Source organism: Oncorhynchus keta, chromosome 37 (assembly GCF_023373465.1).
Source record: "Oncorhynchus keta strain PuntledgeMale-10-30-2019 chromosome 37, Oket_V2, whole genome shotgun sequence".
Classification (NCBI taxonomy): domain Eukaryota; kingdom Metazoa; phylum Chordata; class Actinopteri; order Salmoniformes; family Salmonidae; genus Oncorhynchus; species Oncorhynchus keta.
Window position 1 is genome coordinate 7813886 of NC_068457.1, and position 23327 is coordinate 7837212.

The 23327-nt window shown below is 43.1% G+C and overlaps 1 protein-coding gene across 1 annotated transcript in view; it reads left to right on the forward strand.

The window, feature by feature from the left end:
• The window catches only part of LOC118369969 (partitioning defective 3 homolog B-like), a 174116-nt gene that overhangs the window by 4932 nt on the left and 145857 nt on the right, over positions 1-23327 (forward strand). The window contains exon 3 of the mRNA XM_052499048.1: positions 13757-13861. Within this exon, the coding sequence (XP_052355008.1) occupies positions 13757-13861 (105 nt within the window). The remainder of the gene's footprint in view (positions 1-13756; positions 13862-23327) is intronic.

Consider the following 23327-nt stretch of genomic DNA (forward strand, 5'->3'; position numbering starts at 1 on the left):
TTAAGAACACATTCTGATTTTCAATGATGGCCTAGGAACAGTGGGTTAACTGCCTGTTCAGGGGCAGAACGACAGATTTGTACCTTGTCAGCTCGGGGGTTTGAACTCACAACCTTCCGGTTACTAGTACAACGCTCTAACCACTAGGCTACGCTGCCGCCCCGTGTTGCCTTCGCTTTCTTGGGCACAGGGACTATGGTGGTCTGTTTGAAACATGTCGGTATTACAGAGTCGGCCAGAGAGAGGTTGAAAATGTCAGCGAAGACACTTGCCAGTTGGTCCGCTCATGCTTTGAGTACACGTCCTGGTAATCAGTCTGTCCAGGTCTCACGTGGAGAATCTGTACACAATCATGTTGTTCTGCTGTGATTGTCCCTTGAGCTCATCAGATTTCTCTGTCATTGTTATCATGGATTCACATACAGAACTGATGCCCCTTCTCAATGACTTACAGATTGCTTTCATCTTGCCATTCTCTTGTTTTAAACTCAACGAGCTGACCCTGGGGAAACTGCTCTTCAGGTTCTGGGCCGCTCTGGTTAGGTTGTCCATTCTTTTATTAGTTGACTCCACCAGTATTTGGACAAAACACTATTTTCTTGTTGCTTTTTTCTTGTTGTAACAACTGCATGTGTAATACTTTATTATTATTTTTTAAAGATCCTTCACCTTAGGATACCACTGTCCTCAACGGTACTCCCGCCGGCTTTGGTCTTTGTCATGGTAACAATGTAGGTTACGCTCTTACTCCTCGCAGTTCCAAACAGGGCAGGTTGCAACAGGGGTCTAGACAACCACAATCCTGGGTCAATACGCATTTCCATCCACAATGTCTGTTATGGTGCATTTCCATTTAACAATCTTGTGTTTATAAAAACAGCTGGAAGTAATGACGTCACACCTAAAAAAAAATATATATAAAACAATTGTCTAGAAAAAAAGTGGTTGAAGTGTTTCCATTACCCATTTAGGCAAATTCTGCATGATTAAATTGGCAACAGCTTGTATGCCCTCCCACCTATGTTTCATGTCTCAGGTCGCCCGCAAAAGCCAGCAAGCATAGAATGCAAATTGAGTAATATTTGCCATTATTCTAATAATTCTCATGCCATGGTGAAACTTGCACTCCTGGAGATCTGTAATAATTGGATGGTGACCAGAAACGCAAGGCGATGCAATTTAGCATTTCTTGAAAGTCAGTACAAGGATCCTGCAAGGAAACATTCTATTTATAGTTGAAACATTGATTTAGCAGAATAAAATGTGAAGTGGAGCTTCACAGTTATGTGTGGACATCACGTGCCCCGCCTAACAAATTTGAGAATCACAGTTTCCATCATTTGTCGCGATAAATAAACCAAATAACTGCACTCCTGTCGAACGGATCCCAAACAATTTGGGGAGACATTGCTTTTGTCGAATAAACCAGTGTCAATTGTAACCAGCCTTGTGTTGACATTTGACAGCGTGGCATTTTCCTCTCTCATAAAGTTGTTGCTGTTCGTAAAGTGGGCATCCAAAGTCTTTTACGGGTTTCTCACAAACTCAAGCATTCTCCAATATCCTTTTTACGTTGTTGTGCAGACACTTCTATAACCATTTTCACTGTCTGTACTGTAGCTAGAGAAAAGCACTACTTCCTATGTACAGTAGCTACTGTAGCTAGAGCAAAGCACTACTTCCTATGTACAGTAGCTACTGTAGCTAGAGCAAAGCACTACTTCCTATGTACAGTAGCTACTGTAGCTAGAGCAAAGCACTACTTCCTATGTACAGTAGCTACTGTAGCTAGAGCAAAGCACTACTTCCTATGTACAGTAGCTACTGTAGCTAGAGCAAAGCACTACTTCCTATGTACAGTAGCTACTGTATGTAGAGCAAAGCACTACTTCCTGTGTACAGTAGCTACTGTAGCTAGAGCAAAGCACTACTTCCTATGTACAGTAGCTACTGTATGTAGAGCAAAGCACTACTTCCTATGTACAGTAGCTACTGTAGCTAGAGCAAAGCACTACTTCCTATGTACAGTAGCTACTGTAGCGAGAGCAAAGCACTACTTCCTATGTACAGTAGCTACTGTAGCGAGAGCAAAGCACTACTTCCTATGTACAGTAGCTACTGTAGCTAGAGCAAAGCACTACTTCCTATGTACAGTAGCTACTGTAGCGAGAGCAAAGCACTACTTCCTATGTACAGTAGCTACTGTAGGTAGAGCAAAGCACTACTTCCTATGTACAGTAGCTACTGTAGCTAGAGCAAAGCACTACTTCCTATGTACTGTAGCTACTGTAGCTAGAGCAAAGCACTACTTCCTATGTACAGTAGCTACTGTATGTAGAGCAAAGCACTACTTCCTATGTACAGTAGCTACTGTAGCTAGAGCAAAGCACTACTTCCTATGTACAGTAGCTACTGTAGCGAGAGCAAAGCACTACTTCCTATGTACAGTAGCTACTGTAGGTAGAGCAAAGCACTACTTCCTATGTACAGTAGCTACTGTAGCTAGAGCAAAGCACTACTTCCTATGTACTGTAGCTACTGTAGCTAGAGCAAAGCACTACTTCCTATGTACTGTAGCTACTGTAGCTAGAGCAAAGCACTACTTCCTATGTACTGTAGCTACTGTAGCTAGAGCAAAGCACTACTTCCTATGTACAGTAGCTACTGTAGCGAGAGCAAAGAACTACTTCCTATGTACAGTAGCTACTGTAGGTAGAGCAAAGCACTACTTCCTATGTACAGTAGCTACTGTAGCTAGAGCAAAGCACTACTTCCTATGTACAGTAGCTACTGTAGCTAGAGCAAAGCACTACTTCCTATGTACTGTAGCTAGAGCAAAGCACTACTTCCTATGTACTGTAGCTACTGTAGCTAGAGCAAAGCACTACTTCCTATGTACTGTAGCTACTGTATGTAGAGCAAAGCACTACTTCCTATGTACAGTAGCTACTGTAGCTAGAGCAAAGCACTACTTCCTATGTACAGTAGCTACTGTATGTAGAGCAAAGCACTACTTCCTATGTACTGTAGCTAGAGCAAAGCACTACTTCCTATGTACTGTAGCTAGAGCAAAGCACTACTTCCTATGTACTGTAGCTACTGTATGTAGAGCAAAGCACTACTTCCTATGTACAGTAGCTACTGTAGCTAGAGCAAAGCACTACTTCCTATGTACAGTAGCTACTGTAGCGAGAGCAAAGAACTACTTCCTATGTACAGTAGCTACTGTATGTAGAGCAAAGCACTACTTCCTATGTACTGTAGCTACTGTAGCTAGAGCAAAGCACTACTTCCTATGTACTGTAGCTACTGTAGCTAGAGCAAAGCACTACTTCCTATGTACTGTAGCTACTGTATGTAGAGCAAAGCACTACTTCCTATGTACAGTAGCTACTGTAGCTAGAGCAAAGCACTACTTCCTATGTACTGTAGCTACTGTAGCTAGAGCAAAGCACTACTTCCTATGTACTGTAGCTACTGTAGCTAGAGCAAAGCACTACTTCCTATGTACTGTAGCTAGAGCAAAGCACTACTTCCTATGTACTGTAGCTAGAGCAAAGCACTACTTCCTATGTACTATAGCTACTGTAGCTAGAGCAAAGCACTACTTCCTATGTACTGTAGCTAGAGCAAAGCACTACTTCCTATGTACTGTAGCTAGAGCAAAGCACTACTTCCTATGTACTGTAGCTAGAGCAAAGCACTACTTCCTATGTACTGTAGCTAGAGCAAAGCACTACTTCCTATGTACTGTAGCTAGAGCAAAGCACTACTTCCTATGCTGCTGTTCCTCTCCCTTCTAATAATACATTGAAGTGCTATGTTCATTACAGTTCCCTTTCTCTTGTACCTCCTCTGAGGTACTCTATAGCTTTCTATTGGCTTGTTCATTAATTCTTTTTCTTCTCTTACGCTAATCCAACACATTTCCCTTCAGCTGTGTAATTGTGTTGGGAGGATTAAAGTGTGAAAAACCAGCGCCCCGAATTTAGCAACGAAGCGCTTCACTAATCGTTATGCGCTTCAACGCTCTCGAGATATCGCTTCAAATGGGCGACTTAGCGGTGTAATTTGCCGAAATGTACCTTCTGACTGTCACTGTTAGGCCTAATTCTATTGTGTTGACTGATCCACCATTGCCACATGTCCCGTTGGTTTGAACGGGGGCCCAGGAAATGTGAATGTCCATGACACATGGGAATTTATGGAGTTTGACAACAAGAATTTAAGACAGATTTTTCTGTCCTGATTTTGTTTTTCAATGTACTCTCTTGAAGTGTCACGTAATGAGACAGGATTAAGGAAGAGTGGTAGAAACTAGGCAAGATAATAATTCCATTTTTTTTTTAAGTGCCTTGAGATGTTTGGCAAAATCATCTACATACTAACCAGATGGGAGTATGCATATATCAAGAGAGCTAGCTGAAATACTGCCAATTAGGCTAAATCCTGATGCGTAGTAATATGCACCGAGTGATTTGAATGAGCAGTCAGGTCTCTCTAGTGTTATGGGTGTTTCCTTTAATTCCTCTGTCACTGGGAGAGAGCCAATCGGCAGTCTCCATTCCTGAAGGTTGGCTGGTGAGGTTGCCCTGATATGCTGATCCGGGTTCACTTTTGGTATTTTACCCACTAATGGTTAAGGTTTGGATTGGGGGATGGGAAGGTGATCATATATATGTACCAAAGGGAAACTTCACTCTCCTACAACTGTGCTATGCACCTGCTCAGGGAGAAAAATGTGCAGGTCTTCCCACAGGTGAAACCTGTTTTTCAAGGGAAGTATTCGTGCTATGCCTGGAGATTAGATGTGCTACAGTTGGGTTCTTGTTTTGATGTGTGAGAGATGATCTGTGTAAGCCTAAATCCGTTTCTCTGCTCCCACAAGGTAACACTGAGTACCCTCGACTGTGTGTGTGTGTGTGTGTGTGTGCGTGCGTTGAGCCAAACACACACACAGCTTTTCGTTATAATTCACAATTAATTTAGACTTGTACATTTGATTATCTCTTTCTCAATTGTTCTATTTTACACCACTATCAAGTGTGGTTGTATCGTTCTGGTACCCATACAGTACCACTCACGGAATGTAGAGGCTGGCCCTGTGTCTGGCATTGAGATTACAGCTTGACTATTTGTTTTAAACAAATGGACTTTTTTTTTTCTCTGTCATGGGCCATTGTTAAAGCCAGACCCCTATTGATAGTGTAAGCCTGACTTTGATGAAGCAGAGCAAGATGCCCATTTGTAACACGATGATGCTCCACTGACGCCGGGTTACCAGTCTGGTACCCAGACTAGCTCCACTAATGATCCACTAAAACACTGAGGCTATTGTCCTAGTAGTTGCCGACACACTTGCTATTGTAAATATCATTGAGCTGTTAGCAGGTGAATCTGAGCAGGGTCAATCTGATTTGATTTGTGTGGCATGAAGCTTGATACTTATTCTTTGCGTAACATTAGGGACTATTGTAACAAACCTAACACAATGGTAACTCTAAGCGCAGGCGGTAGCACTATAGGTTCAAATATTTTTGTTATTTTCACGATCACAATTATTGGCGCATTATTGCTGACGTTGGTGCAAAATGGATGGGTTTTGATAAATTAACAACTTGTGGGTGTGACCCTCAACTGGACAATCAGGACGTGATCCACGGCTAAATATGGTTGCTTCAGGTTGTGTATTTATGGTCTTATGTATTGCTTTGGAATCAAATCTAATTCCAATGTTAGTCAATTTATAGTTTAAATGGCTTACAGAAACGAAATAACAAAATGTAGGCCAAACTTGAACACATTTGCAGTCCACATTGTTAAGTAATTGTATGTCTGCAACAGCATTCACACTGATATAGGGGCTAGGCCTACTGTAAATTGCATTATGGCTGAGCATGGACATGCCAAACATTGTCAAACAAGATTAAATTAGTTTTTGATATGGCCTAACAAATTCTAAACAAAACTAAACCAATAATTTTCTGCCAAGGGTGTATAATATTAAAACAATGCAGACGATGGAGGGTTTTACGCACATCCAAAATGGGGCCTGCTTGGCTAAAATAATGTGGCCCTGCCTACAACGCATAGTTAAAAAGTCGGCTCACTGTTTTACTCCTCTCCAACATTATATATTTTTTATTTTAAATAAATTTTACCCCCTTTTCTCCACAATTTCGTAGTATCCAATTATTAGTAGTTAATATCTTGTCTCATCGCTACAACTCCCGTACGGGCTCGGGAGAGACGAAGGTTGAAAGTCATGCGTACTCCGAAACATAACCCAACCAAGCCGCACTGCATCCAACCCGGAAGCCAGCCACACCAATGTGTTGGAGGAAACACTGTGCACTCTCTGGTGGCACAGCTGGCGCTGCGATGCAGTGCCCTAGACCACTGCGCCACCTGGGAGGCCCAACCTTGATATTTGAATAAAGCTTTGGTGATTAACATTTATTTCCAAACGGTCTCAAGAGCCAATCCCTTTGTTGACAGTCTTGAGTACATTTACATTTACATTGCATTGAGTACTTTGCGATTGCATTGGGCAGACACAAAAAAGATTTAACCTCCCCTCTCAAATATCATAGGGAAGAAACATTAGGTTATGTTTCTAAATATGAAGAATACAGGCACCAAAAGCACATTAGGTTACTCTTACTCCATGTGTATATGGGCAGTGTGGATAGGCTGCGTTTCCGCTGTCAAAATTCATGCCATAACCAACTTCGTTTCTGCTAAAGCTTTTGTTTGGACATAAATATCCCCATCAGCACTGCCTGAAATTAGCAGCACACACCTCAAATATTTCCACCCCGCCCATCTGAGCGCAAGCGTGCTGATATATGACAGGTAAAATGCCAATGCACCAGTTTTTACAGTAGCTTGCAAAAGTATTCACCCCCTTGGCATTTTTCCTATTTTGTTGCCTTACAACCTGTAATTATTTTTTTTTTTTTGTGTAATTTGATTTACACAATATGCCTACCACTTTGAAGATGCTAAATATTTTTTATTTATTTAAAACAGAACTTGTGCGTGCATAACTACTCAACCCCCCCCCAAAGTCAATACTTTGTAGAGCCACCCTTTGCAGCAATTACAGCTGCAAGTCTCTTGGGGTATGTCTCTATAAGCTTGGCACATCTAGCCACTGGGATTTTTGCCCGTTCTCCAAGGTGAAACTGCTCCAGCTCCTTCAAGTTGGATGGCTTCCACTGGTGTACAGCGATTTTTAAGTAATACTACAGATTCTCAATTGGATTGAGGCCTGGGCTTTGACAAGGCCATTCCAAGACATTTAAATGTTTCCCCTTAAACCAATCAAGTGTTGTTTAGCAGTATGCGTAGGGTTATTGTCCTGCTTGAAGGTGAACCTCATCCCAATCTCAAATATCTGGAAGACTGAAACAGGTGTCCCTCAAGAATTTTCCTGTGTTTAGCACCACCCATCATTCCTTCCATTCTGACCAGTTTCCCAGTCCCTGCCGATGAATAACATCCCCACAGCATGATTGTTAGAGCCGATTTGGACATATTTGTATAAAAGACCGAACATATGGAGCTCCATGTATATTTGTGTAAATATATTAAATATTAATGTAAATGATGAAATACTAGGTACGTACCTTTATGATTTATATTTACCCGATTGAGATATATTAATTTGTTGTTAGTGTAACTCGGCCATTTGGCCTCCCCTCTTGCCTGTTCATTGTATTGTGGTAAGTGTGTTAGGATAAAGGCAGGAAGTTGGGCCTTCGGGAGAGGGAGTCCTTGCTAGATGCGGGAGCGGTATAGTTTTTTGTCCATGCAGACATACAGACATACAGACAGGTCATAATATGTATTTTCCATATAAAGTCATCTATGCTTTAAGTTGATTGAAGAATCATTTATTTGTTAGATATAAGAAGAATAAACATTTTTGTTGGACCGTATCCCTGGATATCATTGAATGTTTGGCCGTTTGGAAACCTTGACTGTGGACTGTATGCGTACCAAACAACCCCGCTTCAGGCTTGGGCAGTGGCTATGGTAAAGACGAAAGGAAGCCACTACAATCAAACTGCGACCACCATTCTTCACTGTGGGGATTGTGTTCTTGTGGTGATGGGAGATGTTGGGTTTGCTGTGGTGACATATTCTTTCAATTATTTTAATAATGGATTTAATGGTGCTCCGTGGGATGTTCAATGTTTCAGATATTTTTTTTATAACCCAACCCTGATCTGTACTTCTCCACAACTTTGTCCCTGCCCTGTTTGGAGAGCTCCTTGGTCTTCATGGTGCTGCTTGCTTGGTGGTGTCCCTTACCTAGTGGTGTTGCAGACTCTGGGGCCTTTCAGAACAGGTGTATATTTACTGAGATCATGTGACACTTAGATTGCACACAGGTGGACTTTATTTAATGAATTATGTGACTTCTGAAGCTAATTGGTTGCACCAGATCTTATTTAGACGCTTCATAGCAAAGGGGGTGAAAATACATACTCAGCAAAAAAAGAAACGTCCTCACTGTCAACTGCATTTATTTTCATCAAACTTAACATGTGTAAATATTTGTAGGAACATGACAAGATTCAACAACTGAGACATAAACTGAACAGTTCCACAGACATGTGACTAACAGAATTGGAATAATGTGTCCCTGAACAAAGGGTGAGTGAAAAGTAACAGTCAGTATCTTGGTGTGGCCACCAGCTGCATTAAGTATTGCACTGCATCTCCTCCTCATGGACTGCACCAGATATGCCAGTTCTTGCTGTGAGATGTTACCCCACTCTTCCACTAAGGCACCTGCAAGTTCCAGGACATGTCTGGGGGGGAATGGCCCAAGCCCTCACCCTACGATCCAACATTTCTGTCTTGCATGAAATCACGCACAGAACGAGCAGTATGGCTGGTGGCATTGTCATGCTGGAGGGTCCTGTCAGGATGAGCCTGCAGGAAGGGTACCACATGAGAACATCTTCCCTGTAACACACAGCGTTGAGATTGCCTGCATTGACAAGCTCTGTCCGATGATGCTGTGACACACCGCCCCAGACAATGACGGACCCTCCAACTCGATCCCGCTCCAGAGTATAGGGCTCGGTGTAACGCTCATTCCTTAGACGATAAATGCGAATCCGACTATCACCCCTGGTGAGACAAAACCGCGACTCGTCAGTGAAGAGCACTTTTTTGCCATTCCTGTCTGGTCCAGCGACGGAAGGTTTGTGCTCATAGGCGACGTTGTTGCCGGTGATGTGTGGTGAGGACCTACCTTACAACAGGCCTACAAGCCCTCAGTCCAGCCTCTCTCAGCCTATTGCCACCCTGTACTTGTCCTGCAGGTGTGATGTTCGATGTACCGATCCTGTGCAGGTGTTGTTACACGTGGTCTGCCACTGCGAGGATGATCAGCTGTCTGTCCTGTCTCCCTGTAGCGCTGTCTTAGGCGTCTCACAGTACAGACATTGCAATTTATTGCCCTGGCCACATCTGCATTCCTCATGCCTCCTTGCAGCATCCCTAAGGCACGTTCACGCAGATGAGCAGGGACCCTGCGCATCGTACCTGTGGTTTTTCAGAGTTAGTGAAAATGCCTCTCTTGGGTCGTAATTGTCTATTGTCTGTAAGCTGCTAGTGTCGTAATAACTGTTCCACAGGTGCATGTACATTACACGTTTATGGTTCATTGAACAAGCATGGAAACAGTGTCTCTGGGATATATTGGACGGTAGCGTCCCACCTCGCCAACAGCCAGTGAAAGTGCAGGGTGCCAAATTCAAAACAACAAAAATCTCATAATTAAAATTCCTCAAGCATACAAGTATTTTACACCATTTTAAAGTTAAGATTCTCGTTAATCCAGCCACCGTGTCTGATTTAAAAAATGCTTTGCAGCAAATGCACCACAAACGATTGTTAGGTCACCGCCAACTCACAGAAAACACACCCATTTCTCCAGCCAAAGAGAGGAGTCACAAAAAGCACAAACAGAGAGAAAATGAATCACTACCCTTTGATCTTCATCAGATGACACTCATAGGACTATATGTTACACAATACATGTATGTTTTGTTTGATAAAGTGCATATTTACATAAAAAAATCTAATTTTACATTGGTGCGTTTACGTTCAGTAATTCTAAAACATGCAGTAATTGTGCAGAGAGCCACATCAATTCACAGAAATACTCATCATAAATGTTGATGAAAATACAAGTGTTATACATGGAATTAGAGAGATACTTCTCCTTAATGCAACCGCTGTGTCAGATTTAAAAAAACTTTACGTAAAAAGCAAACCATGCAATAATCTGAGTATAGCGTTCAGACAACAAAGCAGCCAAAAAGATATCCGCCATATTGTGTAGTCAACATTAGTCAGAAATAGCATTTATAAATATTCACTGACCTTTGATCTTCATCAGAATGCACTCCCAGGAATCCCAGTTCCATGATAAATATTTGATTTGTTAATGTCCATCATTTATGTCCAAATAGCTTATTTTGTTAGCGCGTTTGGTAAACAAATCCAAACATGCGTTCAGGTCCCGTAGAAACTTGTCAAACTAAGTATAGAATCAATATTTAGGATGTTTTTATCATAAATGTTCAATAATGTTCCAACTGGAGAATTCCTATGTCTGTAGAAAAGCAATGGAACGAGAGCTAACTCTCTCGTGACTTTCTCGTGCACGCACCACTTTTCCATTAAAAAATATTTTTTGGTCCTTTTTGTTTAATTTGACCCCTTTTTCTCCCCAATTTCGTGGTATCCAATTGTTTAGTAGCAAGTATCTTGTCATATCGCTACAACTCCCGTACGGGATTGGGAGAGACGAAGGTTGAAAGTCATGCGTCCTCTGATACACAACCCAACCAAGACGCACTGCTTCTTAACACAGCGCGCATCCACCCGGAAGCCAGCCGCACCAATGTGTCGGAGGAAACGCCGTGCACCTGGCAACCTTGGTTAGCGTGCACTGCGCCCGGCCCGCCACAGGAGTCGCTGGTGCGCGATGAGACAAGGACATCCCTACCGGGCAAGCCTTCCCTAACCCAGATGACGCTGGTCCAATTGTGCGTCGCCCCACGGACCTCCCGGTCGCGGCCGGTTACGACAGAGCCTGGGCGCGAACCCAGGGTCTCTGGTGGCACAATTGGTGCTGCAGTACAGCGCCCTTAACCACTGCGCCAGCGCCCTTAACCACTGCGCCAGCGCCCTTAACCACTGCGCCAGCGCCCTTAACCACTGCGCCAGCGCCCTTAACCACTGCGCCAGCGCCCTTAACCACTGCGCCAGCGCCCTTAACCACTGCGCCAGCGCCCTTAACCACTGCGCCAGCGCCCTTAACCACTGCGCCAGCGCCCTTAACCACTGCGCCAGCGCCCTTAACCACTGCGCCAGCACTTTTTCATTTTTTTAAAAAACAGTTATTTTTTTCGTTTCCCTTCACCAGTTTGGACTATTTTTGTGTTTTTTATTTTATTTTATTTTTTTTAACCTTTATTTAACCAGGCAAGTCAGTTAAGAACATATTCTTATTTTCAATGACGGTGTCACGTTCTGACCTTTATTTTTTGTGTTTTGTATTTAGTTAGTATGGTCAGGGCGTGAGTTGGGTGGGCAGTCTATGTTTGTTTTTCTAGGTTTTGGGAATTTCTATGTTTCGGCCTAGTATGGTTCTCAATCAGAGGCAGGTGTCATTAGTTGTCTCTGATTGAGAATCATACTTAGGTAGCCTGGGTTTCACTGTGTGTTTGTGGGTGATTGTTCCTGTCTCTGTGTGTGCACCAGATAGGACTGTTTTGAGTTTTCACATTTCTTGTTTTTGTTAGTTTGTTCATGTGTACCTTAACGTATTAAAAAAGTACCATGGACAATTACCACGCCGCGTATTGATCCTCTGATCCGTTTCGCCTCTCCTCTTCGGAAGAAGAGGAGGAAATTCATTACAGACGGCCTGGGAACAGTGGGTTAACTGTCTGTTCAGGGGCAGAACGACAGATTTGTACCTTGTCAGCTCGGGGGTTTGAACTCACAACCTTCCGGTTACTAGTCCAACACTCTAACCACTAGGCTACGCTGCCGCCAAATCCAAATAAAATCAATTTTAAATTACAGGTTGTAATGCAACACAACAGGAAAAATGCCAAGGGGGATGAGTACTTTTGCAAGGCACTGTACATAATTAAATTGCCTACTAATGTGCATTTGACGCTAGTGCCACCTTAACGCCAGCCAAAAATATAGCCCTACATCCTAAACTTCTCCAAATCTTGCTTTTTGTGCATTTGACCTGCAAGAGTTGTGTGGCCACCTCTCAGACAATACTGTTTATTAGTGTTATTATTTTTATTTTTTAAATGACTAATTGACCAATGTCAGTTCAATTATTTTGAATTCTATTTTGTTCATAATTTTCCGTGAGCTAGATGCACACATTGCTGAGTTTCTCTAGAGATAAATCAGATCAAGCCTGAACTGTGTGATGTCGTCGGGAGTTGTAGTTTCCAACAGGCCAATATTCGACACAGCTCAGAAAACGTGGTAATTAACTACAATGACCATGATGCATTGCGCGCCAACTTGTCCGTTCTGTTTCTTATACACCTGCTACTGATCTGTAAAAGGGACAGAAGAATGTGCGATCAAGGGGATAGACTTAAATACATGAGCGAAGGGTTTGGTAGTTGGCATTCAACAAGTATGCCTTATTTACATTGAAGAACTACTACGATAGTGATTTTGTCAGACAGCATATAGCAGCTCTATAGAGATGAGATGACTTGTAATAAAATAATAATAAAGTCATCAAATAAAACAAATTAAAAATTCAACTAAAATATTTTAGTAAAGATATATATGAATAAATTATGGTTAAGTGATAAGCAGTAATGGACAGTCAGTACCATCATGGGACTTTTTATTAATTGTTTTATTCTGTGTTACAGCATTCAACCCACAATGCATAGTGCATTTAATGTAGAAAAATATATTATCGAAACCATACTCGAACTGAATCCGAACCTTATAAAAGCACTAATCGCTCAGCACTACTGTTTAGTAAAATGGCACAGATTTCAGATTATGTCCTGAATAAAAGATACCAGGAAGATGGTGTCCTATCTGTTCTCAGACCTGTGTTACTATAGTGAAGCTTCAGGAATGTGCCCACCACTCTCACGGAGTGGGGGGACTAGAAATGCGCCCCTCCCCACACACCCCCAACACCACTTACACAAACAACTTACACAAACTACTGTAATTGGCTACTGTCATACATTTTGATAACCTGTTGTTAGGAAATAATAATGAGGTAAGTAAACATAAACAACACACACAGTGTTATCCTCTTCTCAACCATATTTCTGAATCTGTAAAGAGGAAACAGTGCAGCCATTTGGCGCTTCATAACCCAGTTTTGTCTTATGAAGGTTTGAGGAAATTACGCTTTTGCTGCAGTTTACTGTATTCATATTAGCAGGTTGCAAAAGGTACCATTTCAACAATAACTACTTTTCATAAGTGTAAATGTATACCATTTAGAGGCTGCTTTGATCCAAAGCGACTCGGTCAGGCGTGCATACATTTTATGCATGGGTGGCCCCGGTAATCGAACCCACAACCCTGTCGTTGCAAGCGCCATGATCTATCAACTGAGCCATACAGGACCATTAAAAAGTGTGTTTTTACCCAATAACCAGCTGATCAGGTTCTTATCAGGCTCATGTCTCCATGTTTTCCGTGTGCCTACCAGAATGGGGAGGACTTCCTGGTTCGTACCCACCACATGGAGTACTGTGACGGGGGCATCTTGGACCTGGATGACCTGCTTGCTGACCTGGTGGAGGACCGAGACAAGGTAAGGCCCAATGATGTCAACATTAATATACACCTTGAAAATATCTATGTCTGGGTGGAGCCTGTGTCTGGGTGGACGGGCAGGGTGAACTTAGACCTAGACCTCTGGTCAGTTATGCGTTTCCCCCGCTAATGGTTAAGGTTATGAGTGTGGAAGTTGATCCTAGATCTGTACCTAGGGTACACTTCACCCCAGAGCAGGTGAACAGAGTAGTACAACTCAATGCCTGGTATTAACACAACACGCATGAAACTTCTCACAGGCGGGATTGGAGAAAGTGGTCATATGTCTCATTGCCTAAACACCTTTATCAAGTGTCATGAAGGGATGACAGCAAGATGCAGAAATTAGTTACTGGCTTTCAAACAGAGGCAAACAACCCATACCATGTACGTACATACAGTAATTTGTGAACTATGACTGTCGTATGTGCTGACGACTCTGTGGACTTGCTTATCTGGTCTGGCCTGTCTGATAATGGTTGGTTGGTGCATGATGGATTGCGTCATACATCTCACTGAGAGGCAGGGTTTGGTTATAGTCACTTAGTGTTTTGCAGTTAATCTTGTTCACACTTTTTTTCTTTTTCACTCTGAAACAACTGAACCATGAGGGGAAGGGAGTTCCTCAGATAGGGAGCAATGGTTTGGTGTGAGAGTCAGCGGATAGGCAACCATTGTTAGTGTATCATGCCTTACCTGTGTGTTCTCCTTCACCTGCTGTGTACGCACGAGCCCACACAAACTGCTCCACTTTCTAGGAAGAAAAAAAGATTTGGCATGATACATTCCTAAAATGTGCTAATAACGGCTTGTAAGCGGGAAGCAGAATAGAATGATAAATTACCAACACTTACTCAGCAAGAACGGAATACAGAATGAAAATGGAATATTCATAATTTAGTCGGTGGCGGTGCTGTGTTCTGCAACAACAATTTATATTTAAACTTACTGGGCGAGTGGAACGCGCACTGTGCTTGTCCTGTGCCTCCAGGACTGAAACTAAAAGTATAGTTATTTCTGAATATTAAAGGGACAAAGGGATAAATAATAGATGCTTGAACTCTGTTGTTAACTTAAAAAACAACTTCTCTTTCTTCTGTGATACGCTCTGTGGTCATTTTTATCGAGATGTTAAAGTTTCAAGTTTTATTAGTTGTATGTAGGGAATGCACATGGTCTACTCCGTCCAAGGAAATGCTTACTTGCAGGTTCCTTCTCGACAATGCAACAACAATAAGAAATAATGAAAGATAAGAATACGAACAATAAAGGAAATGTAAAAGGTAGGGGAAGTGTGTTGCATCATTGTTTTACAAGGCTTTGTTTATGAGTGAGTGGAGGGTTGGGGGCGATTATTACGGCATAACCGAATGCCGGTAAAAGCTTGCATGGCCTGCTATAACATTCTCACGAGGACGATATTTTAAAACAAAATGTAAAACTCTAAACATACTGCTGGTGTTGCATGTGCTTTTACTATTCGTACTAGAGGATATCCATGTGTAATCCACGGTTAGCCACCTAGGTGATGACTTGAAAGCTTTCTGTTTGCTGTAACCTATTGACTCCTCATCACAACATTTTTCATTGAGGGATGTTTGTTAAATTGTTTAGCACATTGTAAGCGGGATAGCATAGAAAAGATGCACTTGCTTTTCTGTTAAAAACACTCAAATCCTAATTAAGAATATGAAATTAAGCTTGATTACATATGATTTATTTCTGTGACTGGATTTGTCCCAAATTGCACCCTATTGAATGTCCTTTGGGTAGTGGACCATTCTTGATACACACGGGAAACTGTTGAGCATGAAAAATCCAGCAGCGTTGCAGTTCTTGACACACTTAAACCGGTGCGCCTGGCACCTACTACCATGCTGCGTTCAAAGACACTTAAATCTTTTGTCTTGCCCATTCATTCACTCTCTGAATGGCACACATACAAAATCCACGTCTCAATGCTTAACAATCCTTTTTTAACCTGTCTCTACACTGATTTTGAAGTGGCTTTAACAAGTGACATCAATAAGGGATCATAGCCTTCACCTGGGGCAATCTAAGTCATGGAAATTGCAGGTGTTCCTAATGTTCAGTAGCAGTACATTCATGCAACACACACATCACAACTGCTGCCACCACACTCCTATCATACGGCTCAATTTATACACTTGCCCCCCCCGCCCCCTACCCAAAACACGTGTAAATATTGGACTATAAATTATGCTGCCATTTACTATTTTTGTATTCTAATCTTTTATTATTTGTTATTGCTGTTACATTGTCGAGAAGGAACCTGCAAGTAAGCATTTCGTTGGACGATGTATACCAACCATATCCCGTGCATATGACTAATAAAACTGGGCCCTGGTCAAAAGTAATGCTCTATAAAGGAAATAGAGTGCAATTTGGAACGCAGCCCATGTCAATGGTTTATTATAACTCCTCTCTGTGATGGGAAAAAAGTTTTTATCTTTATTGCTTTTGTCCTCTCATTCCCAGCAGCACTCCTCTCTCCATCAATGATCTATGAGGCATCCATTGTGAGATCGTCCACTGCACAGTATGTGTGCCGCGTTAGCCACGGATGTTAATGGTAGATAATGACCGTCTATTTGTCTGCTAGCGTAGCGACTAGCGAGCCCTTCACATCCGAGGCTCTCCTACCTGTGGAGCCGTGGGCAAGCAGGTTAGCATGGCGCTGTATGTGTGTAGCGTAGCTCCCGCTCCACTGGTGGGAGATGAGGGGCAGGAGTGATTTGATTACAGTACACACACACACACACGCCAGAGGCTCCATTAACCCCCCCCAGTCAGGAACACAGGCCAGAAGCCTCCTCATGAATATTCAGGCTTGCCTGATGAATGATGAGGGGAATGCAGAAAGATGGAGGGAGGGAGGAGTGCGGCTGTATCTGTATATGTGACCCCCTGGAGCAACAAGGGGCTGGGGCCACACCACAGAGGAGAGGGAGCTACCTGCTCAGTCGTTTAAATGCTTACATGTTTATCACCCATCCAACAATGTCCCACAGTTTATCTCTGTGTCTATAGTAACAGAAGCAGGGCCCTCCTAGGAGGCAGCTGGTGGTACCCATAAAGAATGACATTCTACATTCATTCTATTTCTATGGTGGTATCAAATTATATTTGTCACATGCGCCGAATACAAAAGACCTTACAGTGAAATGCTTACTTACAAGCCCTTAACCAACAATGCAGTTTTAAGAAAAATATGTGTTCAGTGAAAAATAAGAAATAAAAGTAAAAAAGAACTAAAGAGCAGCAGTAAAATAACAATATCGAGGATATATACAGGGGGTACAGGTACAATGTGCGGGGGCACCGGTTAGGTAATTAAGGTAATATGTACATGTAGGCTGAGGTAAAGTGTCTATGCATGGATAATAAACAGATTACCAGCAGTGTAAAAATGGGGGTGAGGGGGACAATGCAAATAGTCCGGGTTGCCATTTGATTAGCTGTTCAGGAGTCTTATGGCTGTTAATAAGCCTTTTGGAGCTAGACTTGGTGCTCCAGTACTGCTTGACATGCGGAATCAGAGAGAACAGTCTATGACTAGGGTGGCTGGTGTCTTTGACAATTTTTAGGGCCTTCCGCTGACACCGGCTGGTATAGAGGTCCTGGATGGCAGGAAGCTTGGTGGCCCAGTGATGTACTGGGCCGTACGCACTATCCTCTGTAGTGCCGTGCGGTCAGATGCCGAGCAGTTGCCATACCAGGCGGTGATGCAACCAGTCAGGATGGTGCAGCTGTAGAACATTTTGAGGTTCTGAGGACCCATGCCAGGTTTTGTCCTGCCCTCTTCACATCTGTCTTGGTGTGCTTGGACCATGATAGTTTGTTGGTGATGTGGAAACCAAGGAACTTGAAGCTCTCAACCTGCTCAACTACAGCCCTGTCGATGAGAATGGGGGCGTGCTTGGTCCTCCTTTTCCTGAAGTCCACAATCATCTCCTTTTGTCTTGATAACGTTGAGGGAGAGGTTATTGTCCTGGCACCACACGGACAGATCTCTGACCTCCCTATATGCTGTCTCGTCATTGTTGTTTATCAGGCCTACCGCTGTTGTGTCATCGGCAAACTTAATGATGGTGTTGGAGTCGTGCCTGGCCATGAAGTCATGAGTGAACAGGGAGTGCAGGAGGGGACTGAGCACGCACCCCTGAGGGGCTCCCTTGTTGAGGATCAGTGTGACAGATGTGTTGTTACCTAACCTTACCACCTGGGGGCAGCCTGTCAGGAAGTCCAGGATCCAGTTGCAGAGGGAGGTGTTTAGTCCCAGGGTCTTTAGCTTAGTGATGAGCTTTGTGGGCACTATGGTGTTGAACGCTGAGCTGTAGTCAATGATTAGCATTCTCATATAGGTGTTCCTTTTGTCCAGGTGGGAAAGGGCAGTGTGTAGTGCGATTTGAAATTGTATCATTTGTGGATTATTTTGGGTGGTATGCAAAGTGGAGTGTGTCTAGGGTTTCTGGGATGTGTGCCATGACCAGCCTTTCAAAGCACTTCATGGCTACATACGTGAGTGCTACGGGTCAGTAGTCATTTAGGCAGGTTACCGTAGTGTTCTTTGGCATAGGGACTATGGTGGTCTGCTTGAAACATGTTGGTTTTACAGACACCGACAGGGAGAGGTTGAAAATGTCAGTGAAGACACTTGCCAGTTGGTCAGCGCATGCTCGAAGTACACGTCCTGGTAATCTGCCTGGCCCTGCGGCCTTGTGAATGTTGACCTGTTTAAATGTCTTACTCACGTCAGCTACGTAGAGCGTGATCACAGTCACTCGGGAACAGCTGATGCTCTCATGCATATTTCAGTGTTACTTGCCTCAAAGCGATCATAGAAGTAATTTAGCCCGTCTGGTAAACTCGCGTAACTGGGCAGCTTGTGGCTGTGCTTACCTTTTTGTAGTCTTTAGTTGTCCGCAAGCTCTGCCACATCCGACGAGTGTCGGAGCCGGTGTAGTACAATTCGATCTTAGTCCTCTATTGACGCTTTGCCTGTTTGATGGTTTGTCAGAGGTCCTAGCGGGATTTCATATATACTCCCGGGTTAGAGTCCCGGAAAGCGTCAGCTCTACCCTTCAGCTCAGTGAGGGTGTTGCCTGTAATCCATGGCTTCTGGTTGGGGTATGCACGTACGGTCACTGTGCGGACGATGTTATTGATGCAGCCCGTGACTGATGTGGCCTACACCTTAATGCCATTGGAGGAATCCCGGAACATATTCCAGTCTGTGCAAGCAAAACAGTCCTGTAGCTGAGCATCTGCTTCATCTGACCATTTTTTTATAGACCGAGTCACTGGTGCTTCCTGCTTTAGTTTTTGCTTGTAAGCAGGAATCATTAGGATAGAATTATGGTCAGATTTACCAAATGGAGGGTGAGGGAGAGATTTGAGTGCAATTCTGTTTGTTGTATAAAGGTGGTGTAAAGTTATTTTAAAGAAAATGTACTCTGGTTGCACATTTAATATTCTGGTAGAATTTGGGAAAATGGATTTCAGTTTCCCTGCAGTGAAGTCCCCGGCCACTAGGAGTGTCGCCTCTTTATGAGCGTTTTCCTGTTTGCTTATGGCCACATACAGTTCATTGAGTGCGGTCTTGGTGCCAGCATTGGTTTGTGGTGGTAAATAGACCACTACGAAGAACATAGTTAAACTCTCTTGGTAAAAAGTGTGGTCTATAGCTTATCATTAGGTACTCTACCTCAGGGTAGCAAAACCTTGAGACTTCCTTAGATATAGTGCACCAGCTGTTGTTTACACATATACAAATATATAGTGTCACCCCTTGACTAACCAGAGGCAACTGATCTATTCTGCCGAAAAAGCGTAAAATCCGCCAGCTCTGTTATTCATGTCGTCGTTCAGCCCTGACTTGGTGAAACACAAGATATTACCCTTTTTAATGTCCCGTTGTTAGGGTATACGTTCTTGTAGTAAGTCTTTTTATCATCCAATGATTGAAGAGGACCGATGGTAAAGTCAAATGACCCACTCGCCACCGAATCCTAACAAGGCACACGACCTTCGTTCTCAATATCGCCGTCTCTTTCTCCTGCAAATGACGGGAATGAGGGCCTTGTCGATTTGTCTGGGGAGCGCCTTGTCAAGTGTCTGGAGTAATTCCCTCTCGTCCGACTCGTTTAAGAAAAAATTGTCTTTCAATACGAGGTGAGTAATCTCTGTCCTGATTTGTAGAAGCTCTTATCGGTCATAAGAGACGTTGGCAGAAACATTATGTACAAAATAAGTTACAAATAATGCCAAAAAATAAACACAATAGCACAAATGGTTAGGAGACCGTAAAACGGCAGCCATTTTCTCCGGTGCCATCCGATCAATTATGACTGGACTTGATAGTAGGGGGCAGCCAGGTTACTATGACGTGGTCACTGCCAAAGCAGCAGCTGCTCTTCCTGGGGTCCAGCAAAATTAAGGCAGTTTATACAATTTCAAAACATTACTGTAACATTCACAGATTTCACAACACACTGTGTGCCCTCAGGCCCCTACTCCACCACTACCACATATCTACATTACTAAATCCATGTGTATGTATTGTGTGTGCGTGTGTGTCTGTGCAAGTGTTTGTGTTGCTTCACAGTCCCCGCTGTGCTAGTGATTAGCCAGCTTATCTTTATATTTCAAGTTCAGCCAACTTGGATCTAAACTAGAAGTATGTGGACATCCCTTCAAATGAGTGGAATTGTCAATTTTAGCAACACCTGTTGCTGACAGGTGTATAAAATCAAGCACACAGTCATCCAATCTCCATAGACAAACATTGGCAGTAGAATGGCCCGTACTGAAGAGCTCAGTGACTTTCAATGTGGCACCGTCCGTTTGGAGGGTGTTGTTTGACAAACAAGTCCGTTTGTCAAATTTCTGCCCTGCCCGAGCTTCCCCACTCAACTGTAAGTGCTGTTAAGTGGAAACGTCTTGGAGCAACAACAGCTCAGCCACGAATTGGTAATCCACACAAGTGTACAGAACGGGACCACCGAGTGCTGAATCACAGTGCGTAAAAAATCGTCTGTATACTGGTCTAGGACTGTTTTTTGTGGTTCAGGCTAGGCCCCTTAGTTCCAGTGAAGGGAAATCTTAACACTACAGCATACAATGACATCGTAGACGATTCTGTGCTTTCAAATTTGTGGCAACAGTTTGGGGAAGGCCCTTTCCTGTTTCAGCATGACAATGCCTCCGTGCACAAAGCGAGGTCCATACAGGAAATGGTTTGTTGAGATAGGTGTGGGAGAACTTGACTGGCCTGCACAGAGCCCTGACCTCAACCACATTTAACACCCTTGGGATGAATTGAAATACAAAAACTGCGAGCCATGCCTAATAGCCCAACATCAGTGCCTGATCTCACTAATGCTCTTGTTGCTGAATGGAAGCAAGTCCCCCCAGCAATGTTCCAACAACTAGTGGAAAGCCTTCCCAGAAGAGTGGAGGCTGTTACAGTGGCAAATTGGGGACCAACTCCATATTGGTGCCCATTCTTTTGACCATTTAGTGTATTTGCTAGCTAACAAGGTTGAACAGTTTAATTGTTATGAACACACCCGTAGCAAGTTGAAACCGTTTGTCAGAGAGGAAGTTATGATCGCTTAACTTTATTTGGGGGGGTGGGGGGCTTAGAAGAAGAGGCTAAGCAAAGTTCTCGCTAAAATTGGTCCAAAATAAGGCAAATGCATTTCTTTGGGCTTATTTTGGACCGAAGCTTGTCGCCTGCCTTCCGCCTTTGGGACAATGACTCTCATTGTTAGGACGGAGACGTACATCTTGTCATTATGCACAGATCTCTGGTGTAAATGGGAAGGTGCACAGAGGAGCGGAGACGACGAGACTAAAAACACAGCATGAGAACAAGCGGACATGGCATTTGGAATATCGTGCAAAAACATACATTCAAATGAATCACCCAGCCCTGCTTGTAATCTTACTTTTTTTGTAGCACACATACACACACACACACACTCCCCTCTACACACCCACACTGGCACCCTCTCTTGACAGAACCTTTTTGTGCTAATCAGAGCTCCAGCTCTCTACTCTCCCTGTGTGACTAATCCCCATAATCAGCCCTCCGTTCCTGATGAGTGCCCATGATTATGTGAAAGTAGTCCGTTTCTCAATGTAAGGGGATCTGCAGCGCGTTAGAAGAACATCCCCGGAGAGCCTCTCTACTCCTCGTAATAACTGGTGGCAGCACTTTTTACCTCTCCCCGACAGTCATTTACCCAGGTAGACCTGTCATTCACTGCATTCAACCACCAGAAAGGCTACATTATCACAGCAATTAGCCTACCCTCTAAGTCTCGGGCTCTCCATATTGAAGTCCTGTCATAATCATTTAGCATTGGGATAGTGCATCATTCAAATGGAACTAGATGGTAGCATATGCTTTCTGTATGCCATTAAGTCTATAGGTACTTATAAAGTTGATCATTTTGCTGGTAATAAGTAGGATTTCATAAGTGCACTATGCTTGGTTGCTGTACTATTTTACCAATTCGTATGGATCGACCCATCAGAAATGGCTTGAATTTCTGTGTGTGCGTGCGTGTGCATGTGGTATACTCACTGTGTATCGTGTGTGTGTGTGTGTGTGTGTGTGTGTGTGTGTACACTCACTGTCTTTCCCTTCTCATGTGATGGTCTTGTCAACCAATGTAATTAAACCCAGGGAGCATAGCCGTCCTCATGAACGGACTGTCACTCCTTATTACACATATGCACGCACGCACAACCCCTAACCCATACAGACATCCACTCTTCAAAAAGGAAACAACCCCACACTATCAAATGTGGCCAAATTAGAAATCTAATTTCATGGGAAATGTAATATAAAAAAAACAACTAATGATTCAATCCATCTCAACTAATTTGCCTTTTTAATTGCTGAGTGTACAAGTCATCAAGGGCCCCGGCTCTGTTCACACTGTGGTACCCTATTTCCTATTGAGTGCACTACTTTTGATCAGGACCCATACAAACCAAATACAATTTGTCACATACACATGGTGAGCAGATGTTAATGCGAGTGTTGCGAAATGCTTGTGCTTCTAGTTCTGACCATGCAGTAATATCTAACAAGTAATCTAACCTAACAATTTCACAACTACCTTATACACACACGTGTAAAGGAATGAATATGAATATGTACATAAAAATATATGAATGAGTGATGGCCGAACTGCATAGGCAAGATGCAGTAGATGGTATAGAGTACAGTATATACATATGAGATGAGTAATGTAGGGTATGTAAACATTAAATAAAGTGGCATTGTTTAAAGTGGCTAGTGATACATTTATTACATCAATTGTTCCGTTATTAAAGTGGCGAGAGTTGAGTCAGTATGTTGGTAGCAGCCACTCAATGTTAGTGGTGGCTATTTAACATTCTGATGGCCTTGAGATAGAAGCTGTTTT